General features: G+C 44.6%; 1 protein-coding gene across 1 annotated transcript in view; it reads left to right on the top strand.

Moving 5' to 3' along the window:
- LOC141117569 (NACHT, LRR and PYD domains-containing protein 3-like) overlaps positions 1-10,743 on the top strand; it is a 31,968-nt gene extending 21,225 nt beyond the window's left edge. Inside the window, exon 5 of the mRNA XM_073610477.1 lies at positions 9,035-10,743. Within this exon, the coding sequence (XP_073466578.1) occupies positions 9,035-10,743 (1,709 nt within the window). The remainder of the gene's footprint in view (positions 1-9,034) is intronic.
- The last annotated feature ends 10,808 nt before the right edge of the window (positions 10,744-21,551 follow it).

Here is a 21,551-nt window from a genome sequence, read left to right on the forward strand (position 1 = left end):
AACTTGCATATAAGCCTTTAACCACTTCAGCCCCGGAAGGATTTACCCCCTTCCTGACCAGAGCACTTTTTACAATTTGGCACTGCGTCGCTTTAACTGCTAATTGCGCGGTTATGCAATGCTGTACCCAAACGAAATTTGCGTCCTTTTCTTCCCACAAATAGAGCTTTCTTTTGATGGTATTTGATCACCTCTGCCGTTTTTATTTTTTGCGCTATACACGGAAAAAGACCGAAAAATTTGAAAAAAAAATGATATTTTCTACTTTTTGTTCAAAAAAAAATCCAATAAACTCAATTTTAGTCATACATTTAGGCCAAAATGTATTCGGCCACATGTCTTTGGTAAAAAAAATGTCAATAAGTGTATATTTATGTGTTTGCGCAAAAGTTATAGCGCCTACAAACTAGGGTACATTTTCTGGAATTTACACAGCCTTTAATTTATGACTGCCTATGTCGTTTCTTGAGGTGCTAAAATGGCAGGGAAGTACAAAACCCCCACAAATGACCCCATTTTGGAAAGTAGACACCCCAAGGAAATTGCTGAGAGGCATGTTGAGCCCATTGAATATTCATTTTTTTTGTCCCAAGTGATTGAATAATGACAAAAAAAAAAAAAAATTTACAAAAAGTTGAAACTAAATGATATATTGCTCACACAGGCCATGGGCATATTTGGAATTGCACCCCAAAATACATTTAGCTGCTTCTCCTGAGTATGGGGATACCACATGTGTGGGACTTTTTGGGAGCCTAGCCGCGTACGGGGCCCCGAAAACCAATCACTGCCTTAAGGATTTCTAAGGGCGTACATTTTTGATTTTACTCCTCACTACCTATCACAGTTTTGAAGGCCATAAAATGCCCAGATGGCATAAAACCCCCCCAAATGACCCCATTTTGGAAAGTAGACACCCCAAGCTATTTGCTTTGAGGCATGTTGAGTCTATGGAATGTTTTATATTTTGACACAAGTTGCGGGAAAGTGACAAATTTTTTTTTTGCACAAAGTTGTCACTAAATGATATATTGCTCACACAGGCCATGGGCATATGTGGAATTGCACCCCAAAATACATTCTGTTGCTTCTCCTGAGTACGGGGATACCACTTGTGTGGGACTTTTTAGGAGCCTAGCCACGTACGGGACCCCGAAAACAAATCACCGCCTTCAGGATTTCTAAGGGTGTAAATTTTTGATTTCACTCTTCACGGCCTATCACAGTTTCTGAGGCCATGGAATGCCCAGGTGGCACAAAACCCCCCCAAATGACCCCATTTTGGGAAGTAGGCACCCCAAGCTATTTGCTGAGAGGCATGGTGAGTATTTTGCAGCTCTCATTTGTTTTTGAAAATAAAGAAAGACAAGAAAAAAACAATTTTTTTTTCTTTTTTCAAATTTCAAAACTTTGTGACAAAAAGTGAGGTCTGCAAAATACTCACTATACCTCTCAGCAAATAGCTTGGGATGTCTACTTTCCAAAATGGGGTCATTTGGGGGGGGGGTTTGCCACCTGGGCATTCCATGGCCTCCGAAACTGTGATAGGCAGTGAAGAGTAAAATCAAAAATTCACGCCCTTAGAAATCCTGAAGGCGGTGCTTGGTTTCGGGGTCCCGTGCGTGGCTAGGCTCCCAAAAAGTCCCACACATGTGGTATCCCCATACTTAGGAGAAGCAACAGAATGTATTTTGGGGTGTAATTTCACATATTCCCATGGCATGTTTGCGCAATATATCATTTAGTGACAACTTTGTGCAAAAAAAAAAAAAAAAAAATTGTCTCTTTCCCGCAACTTGTGTCACAATATAAAATATTCCATGGACTCGACATGCATCTCAGCAAATAGCTTGGGGTGTCCACTTTCCAAAATGGGGTCATTTGGGGGGGGTTTGAACTGTCCTGGCATTTTATGCACAACATTTAGAAGCTTATGTCACACACCACCCACTCTTCTAACCACTTGAAGACAAAGCCCTTTCTGACACTTTTTGATTACATAAAAAAATAATTTTTTTTTGCAAGAAAATTACTTTGAACCCCCAAACATTATATATTTTTTTAAAGCAAATGCCCTACAGATTAAAATGGTGGGTGTTTCATTTTTTTTTTTTCACACAGTATTTGCGCAGCGATTTTTCAAACGCATTTTTTGGGGAAAAAACACACTTTTTTAAATTTTAATGCACTAAAACACACTATATTGCCCAAATGTTTGATGAATTAAAAAAGATGATCTTAGGCCGAGTACATGGATACCAAACATGACATGCTTTAAAATTGCGCACAAACGTGCAGTGGCGACAAACTAAATACATTTTTAAAATCCTTTAAAAGCCTTTACAGGTTACCACTTTAGATTTACAGAGGAGGTCTACTGCTAAAATTACTGCCCTCGATCTGACCTTCGCGGTGACACCTCACATGCATGGTGCAATTGCTGTTTACATTTGACGCCAGACCGACGCTTGCGTTCGCCTTAGCGCGAGAGCAGGGGGGACAGGGGTGCTTTTTTTTTTTTTTTTTCTTTATTATTTTTTTGATTTTCTATCTTATTTTTAAACTGTTCCTTTCATTTTTTTTTTAAATCATTTTTATTGTTATCTCAGGGAATGTAAATATCCCCTATCATAGCAATAGGTAGTGACAGGTACTCTTTTTTGAAAAAATTGGGGTCTTTTAGACCCTAGATTTCTCCTCTGCCCTCAAAGCATCTGACCACACCAAGATTGGTGTGATAAAATGTTTTCCCAATTTCCCAATGGCGCTGTTTACATCCGGCGAAATCTAAGTCATAAAATGCTCGTAGCTTCCGGTTTCTTAGGCCATAGAGATGTTTGGAGCCACTCTGGTCTCTGATCAGCTCTATGGTCAGCTGACTGAATCACCGGCTGCATTCTCAGGTTCCCTGTTGAGACAGGAGAGCCAGAGAAAAACACGGAAGACGGTGGGGGGGGGGCATTCCCTTCCACTGCTTGTAAAAACAGTCTAGAGGCTAATTAGCCGCTAGGATTTCTTTTACATGAAAGCCGACCACTGGCTGAAAAGAATGATACCAAGATGATACCTAAACCTGCAGGCATCATTCTGGTATAGCCACTCAAAGTCGTGAATGGCGTACCTGAAGACAAAAAAATGGTTAACAATAAAGCACAGTAAACGGTAAAGTATAAAAAATTGCATACCTGAAAAGCAAACATGATAAAACATAATAACAATAAAACATTGCAGAATAGAATACAGTAAAAAAGAGCAGAACAATAGAGAGAGAATAGAGATCGAGAGAATAGAGAGAGAGAGAACAATAAAACGACAACTATTTTTTTTTTATTTTATATTTTTGTTTGTGTTTTTTTTTTTTTTTTTTACACTTTTTTTGTAACTAACTTTTATAACTGTAACCGGTTCCAGGTACGGGTCTCTCAAAATGCGATGGCATCTTGGGAGACCCTGTGAAAGTGTGCCTAGTCTGTGCAATGCTGTACCCTACGCTAATACTCAACTAGTGAATGGTAGCGTTCAAAACATTCACCAATGCAAAGACCAGGATTGTCAGGACAGGAGGGACAATAATAGCGGGTGTCACGCCTATATCCGCGCTTGCTGCAGACACAACATCTTTTTTGGGGGGTTCGTTGGGTAGGGGTACTCGGGAGGACATAAAGAAAATGCCTCTCATGCAGCCGACTGCATTTGGTTGGGGATGTGAATGGGGGAATTACGGGCGCTGCAGAAGCGGTGGGTTCCCAATTAGGATTGGCGAATGCAGCAGGAAGGGCATTATGGGCACGACGGCCTCTGTTTGTCTTTTTGGTGGCAGCGGGACACTACTTGTGCTTGCCACCTCACCAGCTTGAACTGCACTTATGGGACTCGCCACGTCACCAAGTGTTACTGCAGTGCTGGTTTGACTACGACCGGGGTGTACTAGGCCACTGGTGCTTGCCAGTTCACCAAAACGCTACCAAAAAAACTGTTAGCGATCGCAGGGATCAGGCCTGACTCTGCGAACGCTGCAGTTATGCGTTTAGTGTTTTGTAAGTGTCAGTGATCGATCGATACTGCACTTGGGTGGGCTGGGCTGGGCCGGGTGGAGGGGCAAAACGCAGGTGCTAGCAGGTATCTGGGCTGATCCCGCTAACACTGCGTTTTTGGGAACCCTAAACTGCTGGGGACGCTAGTATAGATCTGATCGGATCAGATATTGATCCGTTCAGATACTATACCACTAAGGGAGGCGTATGCTGTGTGCGTGGGTGTTAGCGCTACTAATCTGACGCTGCCTGGGGCGACGCATATCACCGCTGGGCGATCAGGGGGCTAAACCTTTATTCAGTAATAAACGGCGGGTGCCCTGACACTATAAAAAAATAAACGAACTAACCAGCGTCACCCGTAACAGTTATACGGTGATCAGTGGTGAAAGGGTTAACTAGGGGGCAATCAAGGGGTTAAAACATTTATTAGGTAGTATATGGGGGTCCCTGTCGCTATAAAACGCTGACGGCGAACCTAAATATTTACCTCCCTAACTAGCGTCACCAGCAACACTAATACAGCGAATAGAAAAATGATCGCTTAGTGACACTGGTGACAGGGGGTGATCAAGGGGTTAAAACTTTATTAGGGGGTTAGGGGGGTACTCTAGACCTACAGGGCGCTAATACTCACTGCCCTACCACTTCTAACTGTCACAAACTGACACCATGCAGTAATCAGAAAAAAAAAAAACTGTGTGGGGTGATTGGGGGGGGGGGGGGATCGGGGGGCGATCGGGGGGGGATTGGGGGTGTTTTGTGTGCCTGGCATGTTCTACTGTGTGTGTGTGTTTTGTGTGCACTTACATGTCTTCTCTCCTCGGCGCTGGAACGGAAACTGCCGAGCCGAGGAGAGATGACATCACATCCTCTGCCTGTGTGTACTACACACAGGCAGGGGAGGATTCCCATTGGCTGGGAGCGATCGCGAGGGGGGGCACGATCGGATGGTCTCCCCCTCGCCTCCCAACGCTCCCAGTCAGAAGCCGACCGCCGCTGGCACCGGGGGGGGTCCGATCGGACCCCCCGCCCACGGAAGGCAGATCACGTATGGGTACGTGATTCTGCCTGCCCGTGCCATTCTGCCGCAGTATATCTGCGTTAGGCGGTCAGCAAGTGGTTAAAATGAGCACTTTTAATTTCTTCCATAGACTTTTAAAGGGCGTTCTGTGGCTTTAGAATTTGCAGCGAACACCCCAAATTGTTTGCTATTCGGCGAACAGCCAATGTTCGAGTTGAACTCATGTTTGACTCGAACAGACAGCCCATCCCTAATGGTTACCACGGAAATTCTTTAACCACTTCCCGCCCGCCCTAAAGTGGATTGACGTCCGGGAAGTGGTTCTGTTATCCTGACTGGGCGTCATATGACGTCCTTCAGGATAACATGCCGCAGCGCGCCCCCGGGGGCGCGCATCGCGGCGATCGGTGGAGCAGTGTGTCAGTCTGACACACCGCTACACTGATCTTGGTAAAAAGCCTCCGGCGGAGGCTCTTTACCACGTGATCAGCCGTGTCCAATCACGGCTGATCACGCTGTCAATAGGAAGAGCCGTTGATCGGCTCTTCCTCACTCGCGTCTGACAGACGCAAGTAGAGGAGAGCCGATCGGCGGCTCTCCTGGCAGGGGGGGTCTGCGCTGATTGTTTATCAGCGCAGCCCCCCCACAGATCACCCCACTGGACTACCAGGGATGCCACTAGGACCACCAGGGAAGGGGCAACGTGGATGGCCAGGTATGTACCCCATGGCCATCCACATGTGCCCAATCTGTGCCAATCAGTGCCCACAAATGGGCACTGATTGGCACTATTATGCCAATAATATGCCCAACAATGCCCAGCAATGCTATATCAGTGCCACCTGTCATTGCCCATCTGTGCCACCTGTCACTGCCCATCGGTGCCACCTGTCAGTGCCCATCTGTGCCCATCTGTGCCCACCTATCAGTGCCCATCAGTGCCACACATCAGTGCCACACATAAGTACCCATCAGTGCCACCCATATATACCAATCAATGCCACCTATGAGTGCCCATCAGTGCCGCCTATGTGTGCCCATCGGTGCCACCTATGAGTGCCCATCAGTGCCGCATACCAGTGCCACCTATCAGTGCCCATCAGTGCCACCTATCAGTGCCCATCAGTGCCGCCTATCAGTGCCCATCATCAGTGCCCGTTAGTGCCACCTCATCAGTGCCACCTCATCGGTGCCCATCAGTGCCGCCGTATCAGTGCCCATCAGTGCAGCTATATCAGTGCCCATTATTGAAGGAGAAAGCGTACTTATTTACAAAAAAATTTAACAGAAACAAAGAAAAACTTGTTTTTTTTTTAAATTTTTGATCTTTTTTTATTTGTTGCGCAAAAAATAAAAACCGCAGAGGTGATCAAATACCACCAAAAGAAAGCTCTATTTGTGGGAACAAAATGATAAAAAAATTGTTTGGGTACAGTGTAGCATGACCGCGCAATTGTCATTCAAATTGCAACAGCGCTGAAAGGTGAAAATTGGGCTGGGCGGGAAGGTGTCTAAGTACCTGGTATTGAAGTGGTTAAACAAATAGATACCTTGTTTAGAGATCTTATATAGAGATATAAACATCCTCGGATCAGTTTGGAAACTTTGCAGTTACCTAAGGATGAAGCAGGGCTGACTGTCCCTAATGCCAGTTATTATTATCCGACATCCCAACTTCAGCAATCAAATGGATGGAATACTATAGATTGTGAGGATGGCATACAACAAATAATACTTTCCCTTGCTGATAGATCCACTAGTGCAGTCAATAGTTTCTTACCATTTGTTACAGGATTATCGGTGATCTGAGTGCAAAGTATGACAAAGATGCAGTATATGTATCAAACAGGAGACACAAAACACTGTTGCTCACTTGCTTTTCAAGTTTACGGTGTTAACTGCTTAAGGACCGCCCCACATAGATATACTGCAGCAGGGCGGCCCTTAAGCGCAAAATCACATACCTATAGTTGATTGTTGTTTTCGGCTCTGGGGCGCTCTCATGCACCACCGGAAACCCCGCTACCGCTGCAATTGGACACAGTGGGAGCCAATCAGTAGGTCTGGTGGATCCGATGTCCACTGGAACCCCGGCGATCGTTCCGGGAGAGGCAGAACGGTGGTCTCGCTATGTAAACAAGACAGATTGTGGTTCTGCTAGTAAGAAAGACAGAGATCTTGTGTTTTTGCTAAGCAGGAACACGGATCTCTGTCTTTCTTCAGCTAAACCATCCCCCACACAGTAAGAAAACACTCCCAGAGAACACCGTTAACCGTTTGATTGCCCCTGATGTTAACCTCTTCCCTGACAGTGTCATTAGTACAGTGACAGTGCATTTTTTTTAGCACTGATCACTGTATTGGAGTCACTGGTCCCTAAAAAGTGTCACTTAGTTTCAGATTTGTCCACCGCATTGTCGTAGTCCCACTTAAAATTGCTGATCTCTGCCACTACTAGTATAAAAAAAATAATTAAAAATCGAAATAAATTTATCCCATAGGATTGCAGACACTATAACTTTTGCGCAAACCAATCAATCTATATACGCTTATTGGGATTTATTTTACCAAAAACATGCAGCAGAATACATATTGGCCTAAATTGAAGAAGAAATTAGATTTTTTACATTTTTTATTGGATGTTTTATAGCAGAAAGTAAAAAAATATATATCTTTTTTCAAAATTGTCGGTCTTTTTTGTTTATAGCGCAAAAAATAAAAACCGCAGGAGGTGATCACCAGCAAAAGAAAGCGCAATTTGTAGGAAAAATAGACATAAATTTAATTTGGGTACAGCGTCGCACAATTGTCAGTTAAAGTGGTTGTAAACCCTCAGGGGCAACTTTCAACTACAGGTAAGCCTAAATTAAGGCTTACTTGTAGGTGCTTGCAATAATGTCTTAAACCTACACGGTTTAGGAGATATTTGCAAAAAAGACTGTACCGATGTCTACGGCGCATGTACGCTGTAGACAACGGCGCAGACGCACTGAGCATGCCGTTGGTGAAGGCGATCATGCCGTCACTGACGGCTCTCGTGTGCATGCGCCGGAGTGACGTCATCGCTGCTTCGGCCACTCAAAGCGCCGGAGCAGCGATACCCGGAAGTCACTCCGGGTATCATGGCGCAGACGGAGGACGTGAACGAGGGTCGCTTCGATCTCAGGTAAGTAATTCATAATGAGCTAGTATGCTATGCATACTAGCTCATTAAGCCTTTGTCTTGCAGGGTGTATTTTTATTTTTATTTTTTCAGAGGGTTTACTTCCTCTTTAAAGCATCGCAGTGCCATATCACAAAAAAAAATGGCCTGGTCAGGAAGGGGGTAAAACCTACTGGAGCTGAAATGGTTAAACAGAAATGGATCATATACAGACGATTACTTTTTTTATAGTGGCAGCGCAGGCCACATGAAAAGCACATCAATTTGTGTTAGCGAGTTACCAGTACTAACATATACTATCTGAGAAAGTGAATGTCAGAATAATTACAAAACTGAACAAAGATAGCATAAACCAAGTGTGACTAAACTGTATCATAGAGGAGACACCACCATTGCTCACTTGCTTTCCAAGTTTAATGTGAGCTTGTTGGTTTCAGTCTCCTGAAGTCACACTACAAGTCATTAGAGCTCCCTCTAGCTGCAGCCTAGTAAGAGCATTACAGGGAGGTCTATTTATTTACTTGCTACATATGTGTACAGTATGTATGCATGTGAAAAAGGGGTCTTAGACTCCAAGCCCCTCGAGGACAGGGACTGATGTGAATGAATAGTATGTAAAGTGCTGTTGGTGATATATTGGTGATCAATATAAATGCCTGTAATTAAAATAAACTACAATCAGTTTGTTTTATACATCTAATCTTTCCTCAATATTTTTAGAACATAAGAACTTATAATTTTTCTTAGACTAAACATAGCAGTGTCGATTTCTGACTAACCTGAGCTATAAAACTATTCTCGTTCTATTCCCAGATATTCAGGAAAAGCACAAACACCATCTGATGAAGAAGACTGAGACTCTATTGGAGCATAGACCCCCAGGATCTACTCTGGAACCACAAAGATTCCTCATCAATGAGCGTTATGTGAACCTTATTGTAGTTTCCACTGATCAGTTCAGGCAGCGTTCCCAGAATGAGCTAATACAGACTGGGTTGAAACATGAGGAATGCTTGAAGAAAACACAGATTGGACTGGAGCACATTTCCCCCAACAAGCTGTTCCGCTGGAACCAGCATTTTCAATGTGTACCACATGCAGTAATGGTGAGCGGAGTGCCAGGAATAGGGAAGACCACAATGATGCAGAAATTTGTCTATGATTGGGTGACTGGAAAACACTACAAGAGATTTGCTTTTGTCTTCTTCTTCAAATTCCGGGACCTTAATAGAATGGAAAAGGTCAACTTAGAGGAGATGATTCTTCATCAATATCCATATCTGGAGGGTCATATTGGAAATATTTTACAGTATCCAGAGAGACTTCTGTTCATATTTGATGGCTTAGATGAAAGTATTCACCAAATGGATTTCAAATCAAGTAGACTCTTTGCTAACAAGACAATATCTGGGGAGATTGTGGTCAGTTTGGTGAGGCAGAGTCTTCTTAAGGGTTGCTCTGTACTGATAACCAGCCGCCCAACCAGACTGGCATCAGTTGATACCGGTGTTTTCCAGAGAATAACTGAGATCATGGGATTTCTCCATGGACACAGACTAACCTTCTTTAATAATTTCTTTGGAAATGGGGAATTGTCAGAAAAGGCTTTTTATCATGTGCAGGAGAATGACACGCTGTACACTTTCTGTTATATCCCATCATACTGCTGGATCATCTGTACAGTGTTATCAATGTGCTTCAGAGCCCAACCAACAATCACTGATCAGCTGATGACATCATTACCCAAAACAGTGACACAACTCTTTGTGACATTTGTCTCCAACATTCTAGCCAATCACTGCCAGAATAAAGATGGCGACCACACTGTCCAGGAACTGCTGACATCTATTGGGTGGATGGCAGAACATGGAGTCATGAGTCACATGATTGTATTTGATGATCGTCATCTGGAGTCATTCAGTGTGAAAAATGACAAACATCTCTTTTCATGTTTCATGATGGAATCTGGTCAGCCTCCTAATGCGGATTACGCCTTCTTCCATCTCACTCTTCAGGAGTTTTTTGCCGCTTTAGTCCATTTTATCTCCTATAATCCTGACAGATTACGGAAAACACTTGATAAGGCAGAATCTCACAAAGATGGCCGTGCTGAAATACTCCTCCGTTTCCTCTGTGGTCTCTCAGACACTTCTACTAGATCCATGTTAAAGTCTCATGTGGGAGAATTGTCTTCTGACGCTGCCAAACATGTCATCACCTGGATCCGGAAGAAAATTGCAGAAATAGTACCTTACAAATCCCAAGCAGTCAACAGAGAGCTTCTTAATATATTCTACTATCTCCACGAGAGCAGGAATAAGGCTCTGGTGTCACAATGTATTGGGTCAAATAAAGTTGTCTTTTCTAAAGTCCCCCTCAGCCCTCTGGACTGCTCTGTGCTGTCTTTTATCCTTCAATCCCTCAAAGAGACAGAAGATGTAAATCTAAGTTCATGTGACATTCAGGATGAAGGATTGAAGAAACTTATACCAGCTCTACACAACATTAAGAGTCTGAGGTAAGTAATACATATGATTAATCACCATGCTGTATTAAATTGGTAATTGCAGGTGTTTTTTTCCAGAGAAATTATTAATTATTGGTGTGATTTGTTTTCTATGATATGCAGATATGTACATATCTATTTATGTGAATACATCAGATAATGCTTAAAGTTACTGTAAAGTGAAAGCAATTCACTGCATTAAGGTAAAAAATAAGGATGATCCGACCGAACCACCCCCCCCCCTCCGCACCAGAACTTGCGAACAGGCAAAAAATTTGGATGAACACCGTTAAAGTTTATTGGATACCAACATGAAAAACCAAAAGTGCTAATTTTAAAGGCTTATATGCAAGTTATTGTCATAAAAAGGGTTTGGGGACCCGGGTCCTGCCCAAGGGGACATGTATCAATGCAAAAAAAAGTTTTAAAAAACGTCAGTTTTTTCAGAAGCAGTGATTTTAATAATGCTTAAAGTGAAACAATAAAAATGAAATATTCCTTTAAATATCGTGCCTGGGGGGAGTCTATAGTATGCCTGTAAAGTAGCGCGTGTTTCCCATGTTTAGAACAGTACCACAGCAAAATGACATTTCTAACGGAAAAAAAGTCATTTAAAACTGATCGCGGCTGTAATGAATTGTCGGGTCTCGGCAATATAGATAAAACTCATTGAAAAAAATGGTCCCCCCCCCCAGTCCATTACCAGGCCCTTTGGGTCTGGTATGAATATTAAGGGGAACCCCAAACCAAAAATTAAAAAGAAAATTGCGTGGGGGTCCCCCCAAAATCCATACCAGAACCTTATCTGAGCACGCAACCTGGCAGGCCACAGAAAAAGAGGGGGGGACATAAGAACGCACCCCTCCTGAACCGTACCAGGCCACATGCCCTCAACATGGGGAGGGTGCTTTGGAGTAGCCCCCCAAAGCATCTTGTTAATTAATGGGGACAAGGGCCTCATCCCCACAACCCTTGCCTGGTGGTTGTGGGGGTATGCGGGCGGAGGGCTTATCGCAATCTGGAAGCCCCTTTAACAAGAAGACCCCCAGATCCAGGCCTCCCCCCTATATGAATTGGTAACGGATACATTGTACCCCTACCATTTCACCAAAAAAAGTGTCAATAATAGTAAAAAAGACAGGAGACACTTTGGGACTGAAAAAAGAAAAAAAACAACCCAATAGGTCCGCATCCATGGGAGGCTCATGCCGAGTGACGCTTCTTCTCAGGGACAGCTGTTATATAGCTGAGGGCTGGGCCACCCGGTGACGTAAACGGTTGACCCCACCCCCCCTCTGACGACACGACACATGGCATCAGAGGAAGGCAGGTTTACATCACCGAGATGTCATCGATAAGAAGCGTCACTCGGCGGAAGCCTCCCATGAAGGCAGAGCTGTTGCGGCTTTTTTTTTTCTTTTTTTGGCTCGTTGGGCGGCGTGAGATGAATCTACATCATGGGAAATTTTTATTTTTTAATTTTTTTAAAAAAGGACTTGTCCCAAAGTCTCCTGTCTTTTTTACTATTTTTGACACTTTTTTTGTGACATGGTAGGGGTACCATGTACCCTTTACCAATTCACATGGGGGGGCTGGGATCTGGGGTTCCCCTTGTTAAAGGGGGCTTCCAGATTCTGATAAGCCCCCCGCCCGCATACCCCCACAACCACTGGGCAAGGGTTGTGGGGATGAGGCCCTTGTACCCATCAACATGGGGACAAGGTGCTTTGGGGGGCTACTCCAAAGCACTCTCCCATGTTGAGGGAATGTGGCCTGGTACAGTTCAGGAGGGGGGCGCTCTCTTGTCCCCCCCCCCCTTTTCCTTCAGCCTGCCACGTTGTGTGCTCGGATAAGGGTCTGGTATGGATTTTAAGGGGGGCCCCTACGCCATTTTTTAAATAAAAATTTGGCGCAGGGTTCCCCTTAATATCCATGTCAGACCTGAAGGGCCTGGTATGGTTTTTGGAGGGACCCCCACGCAATTTTTTTTTAAATTTTTGGTTCGAGGTTCCCCTGTGGGGAATTCCCATGCCGTTTTTATCAATGAGCTTTTATGTGTATTGTCGGACCGGCAATGCAATAGCCGCATAGTTTTAAATGACTTTTTTTCCTTTGAAATGTCATTTTGCTGTCAGACTGTTCTAAACACAAGAAACATTTACAGGCATACTATAGACACCCCCCAGCTACGAAATTTAAAGGGATATTACACTTTTATTGTTTTATTGTTTGACTTTAAGCATTATTAAAATCACTGCTCCCGAAAAAAATGGCAGTTTTTAAAACTTTTTTTTGCATTGATCCATGTCCCCTGGGGCAGGACTCAGGTCCCCAAACACTTTTTATGACAATAACTTGCATATAAGCCTTTAAAATGAGCACTTTTGATTTCTCCCATAGACTTTTAAAGGGTGTTCCGCGGCATTCGAATTTGCCGCGAACACCCCAAATTGTTCGCTGTTCGGCGAACTTGCGAACAGCCGATGTTCGAACTCGAAGCTCATCCCTAATCACCAGACTAAGTCACTTTTATACCTGGCCATCAAGGCAGAGATAACATTTTCCACCTTCTCCATCTCTTAGGATTTTTTTGGGATTTAACTAGATCTATCTCTATTATTGTCCTTTGATATCATAGTTCCATGGTTGGTAAGGTTGAATAAAGACAATAGTCCATCCAGTTCAACCTGTGTGTGTGTCAGTGTCAATAATCATTTCCCATATCTCTATATATTGTGTTCACTAAGATGCACATCCAAAAGTCTTTAAAAACTATCAATACATCCTGCTGACACCACCAATTGTAGAAGAGTTCCACATCTGTGCCGCCCTGACAGTGAAACCCCCCCCCCTGTGCAGTTTAAGGTTCAACCTCTTCTCCTCCAGTTTTATTGTGTGGCCCCGTGTCCTCTTACACTCCCTGAGACAAAATAGTTTTCTCCTTATGCTGGAATCACTATTGAGGTATTTGTGTATCGCTCTCATATCTCCTCTCATGAGTCTATTCTCCAGAGAGAATATGTTTAATGATTGTAGTCCTTCCTCATAATTGAGGTCCTCCAGTCCCCTCATTTTGTAAATAGAATGAACACACATGTAAGAGATCAATGGATGCAGACCCCGATAAATAGCAATATGGGATAGTTCCCCCAAGGGTTTTTTTTTTTTTAGCAGCCAAGTAAATAGATCAAAAAGCTGCAAATGTTTGTAAAAATCTTTATTTTCCAAAACTAGGAAACCAACACAGTATCATGTAGGTTAAAATATAAGCTCTGGTTATATAGTACAAAAACACATTCCATCATGTATGACGATAAAAATACAGTGGAGCAACACATAGCATTAACAAATGCCAACCACATAGGTCCCCCAATGTACACAACAGTGGTAAATTTACAGCTAGAAGATGGAATCTGAAACAGAGATCCTATAACCAGAATTTTTAAAGAATTTAGATGGTCCATGAAGGTCCATGGTCAGTCCTCACCTCCCACAACATGGAATCCAGCCAAAAAAGCTACACTCTTGACACCTCCAGAGGAAGAAAAAGGGGCACCTGGGATGTTCTTACCAAACCATGGAATTGAATTAGTATATGGTGTATGATCGAACCCTACAGGCACTATCGGTATAACAGGATGTGTAATAACTCATAATATATATATATATATATATATATATATATATATATATATATATATATATATATATATATATATATATATATATATATATATATATATATATATATATATATATATATACACACATACACACACACACACACACACACACACACATATATACATACATACATATACATATACACACACACACACACACACACACACACACACACACACACACACACGATTAAAGATTATAAAGAAAAACGTGAATGTGTGATGTGAGTAACATGGCGTGAGGAAGATGTGTGCAAGGATAAACATCATTGAAGATGTATTGAAAGGTGGAATCAGTGGCGGCCCATCCATAGGGGGCGCCTGGGCGCCGCCACCCCTCCAGGCAGTCTCAAAAAAAATAAATAAAAAAAAAAGTAAAAAAAAAAAAATTTTTTTTAAAGCTGGCCCTTTAAAAAAAAAACCCACAAAAAAGTCCTTAAGTGCACTGTGTTCAGATGGCGGATACAGTGCGACGCCGGACACAGTGCACTTATGGGAAGCGCCACGTCTATGCAATCACGAGATTGCATACGTGGCGCTTCATTTGCGGGCATTTAGCCCGCCTTGCGGCGCTTTCTGAAGTGCCGAGTAGCTTCCGCCCGGTCCTAGTATCTATTACTATGGCCGGGCGGTTTGATTGACATCTGAGTATGATGTCGCGTCCTGTTTCTCTCCAATTGCGCCCGGGAGAGAGAAGCAGGAAGTATGAGAACAACTGAGCTCTGCAGGAGACACCGCTGGAGAGGACAACACACAGCAAGGTAAGTAACCGGGGGAGGGGGGTTTGATGGTGACACATGCTGTAATTTGGTGACACATGCTGCAATCTGGTGACACATGCTGCAATCTGGTGACACACGCTGTAATTTGGTGGCACGTGCTGCAATCTGGTGACACATGCTGCAATCTGGTGACACATGCTGCAATCTGGTGACACATGCTGCAATCTGGTGACACACACTGTAATTTGGTGACACACACTGCTGCAATTTGGTGGTGACACATGCTGCTGCAATTTGGTGGTGACACATGCTGCTGCAATTTGGTGGTGACACATGCTGCTGCAACTGGTGGTGACACATGCTGCTGCAACTGGTGGTGACACATGCTGCTGCATTTGGTGGGACACAGGCTGCATTTTATGTGACACAGGCTGCATTTTATGTGACACAGGCTGCATGTAAGGAGGGAGTCCGCTGGGGGCACCTGATGTAAGGAGGGACTCCGCTGGGGACACCTGATGGCATCTGGTGGCAGGCGACGTAGCTAGTGACATGCTCAGGGCTCCCACTGATACTGCATTATGGTGAGTTGAATGATTTAATTGTATATTACAATGTAATAATAGAAATAATGCGCTTCAATCATCCTGACACCATAACAACCATGGTGCCGGGATGATTGAAGCGCTAACACCAGGTGTTTGGAGTATCTTTATCTGCTGATTGTTAAACTTTCCAAAATACACATATTTCTATTGTTGTGTAGGATCTGGACCTGTTGTCCCTCCATCCCTCTCTCCCTCTCCCTTCATCCCTCGTTCATCACAGACACTAACCACACCACCTTAGAGCCACGCCCACTATTTCGCTGAAGCCACGCCCATTTTAAGCAAGTGGGAGGGGTCAAAAAGGAAGGGCGGGGCCTGGCGCCCCCCATCCTAAAACTTCACCAGCCGCCACTGGGTGGAATATATTACATGATACATAAAAAATAATAAGAATTACATTGCTCATAGGCAATGAATATTTAAAGTACAAAAGTGTATAATCATATTGTGATTAATGAAGTGTGAAATTACATTGCGTAAAAACAATGGATATACCAAAATACAAAAATGTATGAAGGGGTGTAATACATGTCATGATTGGTGAAAATACAAATCACAATGCTAAAAGCAATGGGTATATAGTGAAATATGGTTTAATAGCGCTACACTTTTACACTTACACATATTGCTTTGGTCTATAGCTGTGTTGGCTGCTATTTATACCTTTATCCCACACAGCGCTATATTCCCCCCTTTTTCATGCATACAGTACCTGGTGAATTGGAAAAGGTACGGTCTGGAGGAACGCTCTTGGGTCTCTTCCTCGGATGTACATGCCCCTGTCCTCCTCTGTGATTTCCATAGACATTTACCCCTTAAGCCTGGTGGTCCTCCAAGTGGGAGAGGTCGTTGAGGAGGGGGTACTGTCAGGGCTGGGCTCAGCCCTTCCTTCTCAGAGCTGGCCGCTGAGCTGTTGGCTAATTGCCAGCTCCTATCTCTCCACAGTTACTCAGCTATTGGTGATATCCTGCTCGTCAGTCCTGCCTAGTTAATCTATTCGGCCAAGTGGACTTCTGCCTTCACCTTGGTTTACATCACAGGAGACTATCTCCTGCATTCCTGTTTAAAGACTTGCTTTGCTGACATCCCTTCTGGCTCAAGATCCTGCTTGCTGTTCCACTACATTGATCGCTGACTGGCTTGGCTGACTATCCATTCCCTTTACTGAACTTTGGCTATGTTTTGACTACGTTTGTTCTTTTATTATTAATCAAGGGTGATTTAACTGTATTTCTGTCTCGGTCTGATTTTATGGTTTCTGACACTTTAGGTGGTGGTGGTGCCCTAAACCAAAAATATTGTTGGAAGCTAGCATCATCAAGATTGAGGAGGAATAGCATAGCGACTCAGCATACGCAGTCTTCAAGAGATCCCACATCCATAGAAAATTCAATCAGTTACATCAGCATCAGGTGCTTGATAACTGCTTATCCAAGACTGATTCATTTCTATGAATGTGAGCCTATCAATGGAGTCTGTGGACAGGCACACTCTATGATGCGTTACAAACCCTCCAGAAGCATGGAATGTGCATTCAGAAAGCATGCTGGATGCAGGACAGGCCACTCAATTGCATATAGAGCAAGTTCTGGCCAGTGGTCCATCCTCAAGACCCAGTAACCCAGTGGATGCTCTGTTGGAAAAGTCTCCAAGTCTGCTCTTGTCCCTAGATATTCCTGCACCATGTAATGCAGATGCTGGTGATGGTTGCTTGAACTGATCAGACCTTGGCGCTGAGGACTGAAAAATTGTCTAAAGGCATCAGTCAGCTGGGACACCTTCTCCACCGCTCTTCCCCTGACTGAACGAAGTCTCAGCAACACGTTGTCCAGCACCAGGAAATTGTAACCTCCCAGGGTCTGGAAATGCATTGCACAAACCTTTCTTCAAAGCCTCCTGAAGATGTTTAATCCTCTGCTCCCTCTGTAAAGGCAGAATGAGTTCTGCAACCTTACCCTTGTAACGTGGATCAAGAAGGGTTGTCAGCCAGTAATGATCCCTCACCTTGATACCACGAATCCTAGGGTCCTTTCGCAGGCTTTGCTGAATCAGGGAGGCCATGCAGCGTAAGTTTGCAGATGCATTTGATTCTGAGTCCTCTGGGTCACTAAGGATCACATGATCCATAACAACCTCCTCCTAACCAACTTCTTGGGTTTCTGGGGACTGAAAAAACATCCCTAGAAGACTGCTGCTGAGTGTTATCCTCCACGTCCATGCTGACACAATCCTCCTCCTCCTCTTCCTGTGTATTTGACGGGCCTGCAGGAATACTATCTGGATAAACAGGGCCTTGAGAAATAATGAAGTCCTCCTCTTCCTCCCGCTGTTCTGCCTCAAGTGCCCTGTCCATTATTCCATGAAGCGTGTGCTCCAACAGGAAGACAAGAGGGACAGTGTCACTGATGCATGCATTGTCGTTGCTCACCATCCTTGTGGCCTCCTCAAATGGTGACAGGACAGTGCATGCATCATTGATCAGTAGCCACTGGCATGGTGAAAAGAAGCCAAGCTCCGCTGACCCTGTCCTGGTGATACTCACACAGGTACTCATTGATGGCAGCATTGCCAACGTTGAGTTCCACCTGGTGGTCATGTCACAAATGAGGCGGTTGGTGGGCAGGTTGCATTCCCTTTAAATGTCAGCCAGCCAAGCACTGGCATTGTATGACCGGCGGAAATTACCACAAACTTTTCTGGCCTGCCTCAGGAAATCCTGTAAGCCTGGGTACCTGCTCAAGAATTGCTGCACCACCAAATTCAGTGAAGAAAATCCTGGATAGCCGCACTCTGGAGTGAAGACATCTTTATTGAAATAAAAATCCAAAATACAGTCAAATACAAGGAAAATGCAGGGTAGCGGATACGCTAACGCGTTTCACATCATCGGATGCTTATTCGTAGCCAAAGAGTGTTTGTGAGCTGCATCTCTCTCTGACCACCAAATTCAGGACATGTGCCAAACATGGAACATGGGTCAAGTGTCCCTGTCAGAGGGTGGAGAGAGGGTTGGTGCCATTGTCGCATACAACCATTCCTGGCTGAAGCTGGCATGGCGTCAACCACCTCTGAGCCTGCCCCTGCAGAGTTGATAGAATCTCTGCCTCAGTGTGGCTCCTGTCCCCTAAGCAGACCAGCAAGCACCGCATGGCATCTTTTTGCCTAAATGCTTGAGTAGCCCCTTGAACGCTTACGGAGCACCAATGGTTCAGAGGACAAATCTGCAGAAGAGGCCATAGAGAAAGAAGAAAAGGAGAGGGTGGAGGAGAGAGCTATGGCAGAATTACCACTAGCATTTTGGATGCGTGGTGGCAGAACAAGCTCCAACAATACTGAACCCTGTCCTGCATCCTTCCCAGCTGCCAGCTGAGTTACCCAGTGCATCGTGAAGGAAAGGTAATGTCCCTGCCCATGCTTGCTGGACCATGAGTCAGCGGTAATATGCACCTTACTGCTGACCGCCCTGTCTAACGAGGCTAAAACATTGCCTTCCACATGCCGGCAGAGAGCCCAAATGGCCTTCCATGAAAAGAAATGGCGCTTTGGAACCTGCCACTGAGGTACAGCACATTCCACAAATTCACGAAAGGGGGCATTGTCTACCATCTGAAAAGGCAGCAGTTGCAGTGCTAGCAATTTGGCCAGGCTAGCATTCAGACGCTGAGCATGTGGATGGCTGGGACTGAATTTCTTTTTAAGGTTCAGCAACTGAGGTAGGGAAATTTACCTGCTAAAATCACATGGTGGTGTACTGCTAACAGATTGGCTGCAAGTACTTGGGACACCTATTGCTATACCTTCATTCCTCTAAGTGCAGGTTTTTGAGAGGACTGGAGGTATAGTGGGGTTGGAGATCCCAGATGAGGAGCAAGGAGAAGTCTGCCTTTTTCTTTGATGTGGGTCTTTCAAGTGCTGTTGCCAACGGACTGCATGGGAGGTCGTCATATGTCTGGTCAAGCATGTGGTGCCCAAGCGGCTGCTGTTCTGGCCACGCTTGATCTACTTCAGACATAGGTTGCAAATAGGGATGAGCTTCGAGTTTGAGTCGAACTCATGTTCGACTCGAACATTGGCTGTTCGCAAGTTCGCCGAACAGCGAACAATTTGGGGTGTTCGCAGCAAATTCGAATGCCGCGGAACACCCTTTAAAAGTCTATGGGAGAAATCAAAAGTGCTAATTTTAAAGGCTAATATGCAAGTTATTGTCATAAAACGTGTTTGGGGACCTGGGTCCTGCCCCAGGGGACATGGATCAATGCCTCCCTGCCTCCCTCCATGCCAACATGGGTGCGGAGCGGCCCGGAGAAGAAAATGGAGAAGAGGAGAAGAGGAGAAGAGGAGAAGAAGAAGAGAAGAGCGGGAGCCTCCCTCCCATGCCATGGGTGCGGAGCGGCCCGAGAAGAAGAAGATAGACGACGCCGCGGAGGAGATGCTGGACGAGAACACTGGAGGAAGAACCAGAAGAGCCAGAAGAACCAGAAGAACCAGAAGATGAAGGAAGATAGAAGAAAGAAGAAGCATTTAAATAAAGGAATCGTCAAAAACTGTCTTGTCATTTTTAACATTTTTGACAGTTTTTTAGTGAAATGGTAGGGGTACCCCCTTACCATTTCACACAGGGGGGGCGGGATCTGGGGGTCCCCTTGTTAAAGGGGGCTTCCAGATTCCGATAAGACCCCCGCCCGCAGACCCCCACAACCACCGGCCAGGGTTGTAGGGAGGAGGCCCTTGTCCTCATCAACATGGGGACAAGGTGTTTTGGGTGGCTACCCCAAAGCACCCTTCCAATGTTGAGGGCATGTGGCCTGGTACGGTTCAGGAGGGGGGGCGCACTCTCGTCCCCCCTCTTTTCCTGCGGCCTGCCAGGTTGCGTGCTCGGATAAGGGTCTGGTATGGATTTTTGGGGGGACCCCACGCCGTTTTTTTTTTTTTTGGCGTGGGGTTCCCCTTAAAATCCATACCAGACCTGAAGGGCCTGGTATGGAATTTAGGGGGACTCCCGTCATTTTTTTTTTTAAATTTTGGTTCGGGGTTCCCCTTTGGGGAATTCCCATGCCGTTTTTATCAATGAACTTCTATGTGTATTGTCGGCAATGCAATAGCCGCGAGTAGTTTTAAATGAGTTTTTTCCTTCAAAATGTAATTTTGCTGTCAGACTGTTCTAAACACAGGAAACATGCGCCCCTTTACAGGCATACTATAGACACCCCCCAGGTATGAAATTTAAAGGGATATTATACTTTTATTGTTTGACTTTAAGCATTATTAAAATCACTGCTCCTGAAAAAACGTCCGTTTTTAAAACTTTTTTTTGCATTGATCCATGTCCCCTGGGGCAGGACCCAGGTCCCCAAACACTTTTTATGACAATAACTTGCATATTAGACTTTAAAATTAGCACTTTTGATTATTCATGTTCGTGTCCCATAGACTTTAACGGTGTTCGCACAAACTTTTTTCCTGTTCGCATGTTCTGGTGCAAACCGAACAGGGGGGTGTTCGGCTCATCCCTAGTTGCAAACAGCAACAGTGCGATGTGCTGCACACATGTCGAAAAAGGCCCACACCAAGGAACTTTTTAAAGTCAGCAGGGAGTCAGCAGTGCCCTGCACCTGCGGAGCTCTGCTGTGTGATGCAATAGGGTGGCTGCCCTTAAGCTTCCCCTCTAGAGGACATCCTGCCTTGTTGGAGTTGTGCCTCCTGCTCCTCACTTCTATCAGGCACCCAAGTTGAGTCAGTGACCTCAACATCCCCTCCCTTCTCATCACTGGAGCAAACTTAGCAGTACGCTGAAGCTTGGGGGAACATGAC

This window comes from Aquarana catesbeiana, linkage group LG13 (genome assembly GCF_042186555.1).
Source record: "Aquarana catesbeiana isolate 2022-GZ linkage group LG13, ASM4218655v1, whole genome shotgun sequence".
NCBI lineage: Eukaryota > Metazoa > Chordata > Amphibia > Anura > Ranidae > Aquarana > Aquarana catesbeiana.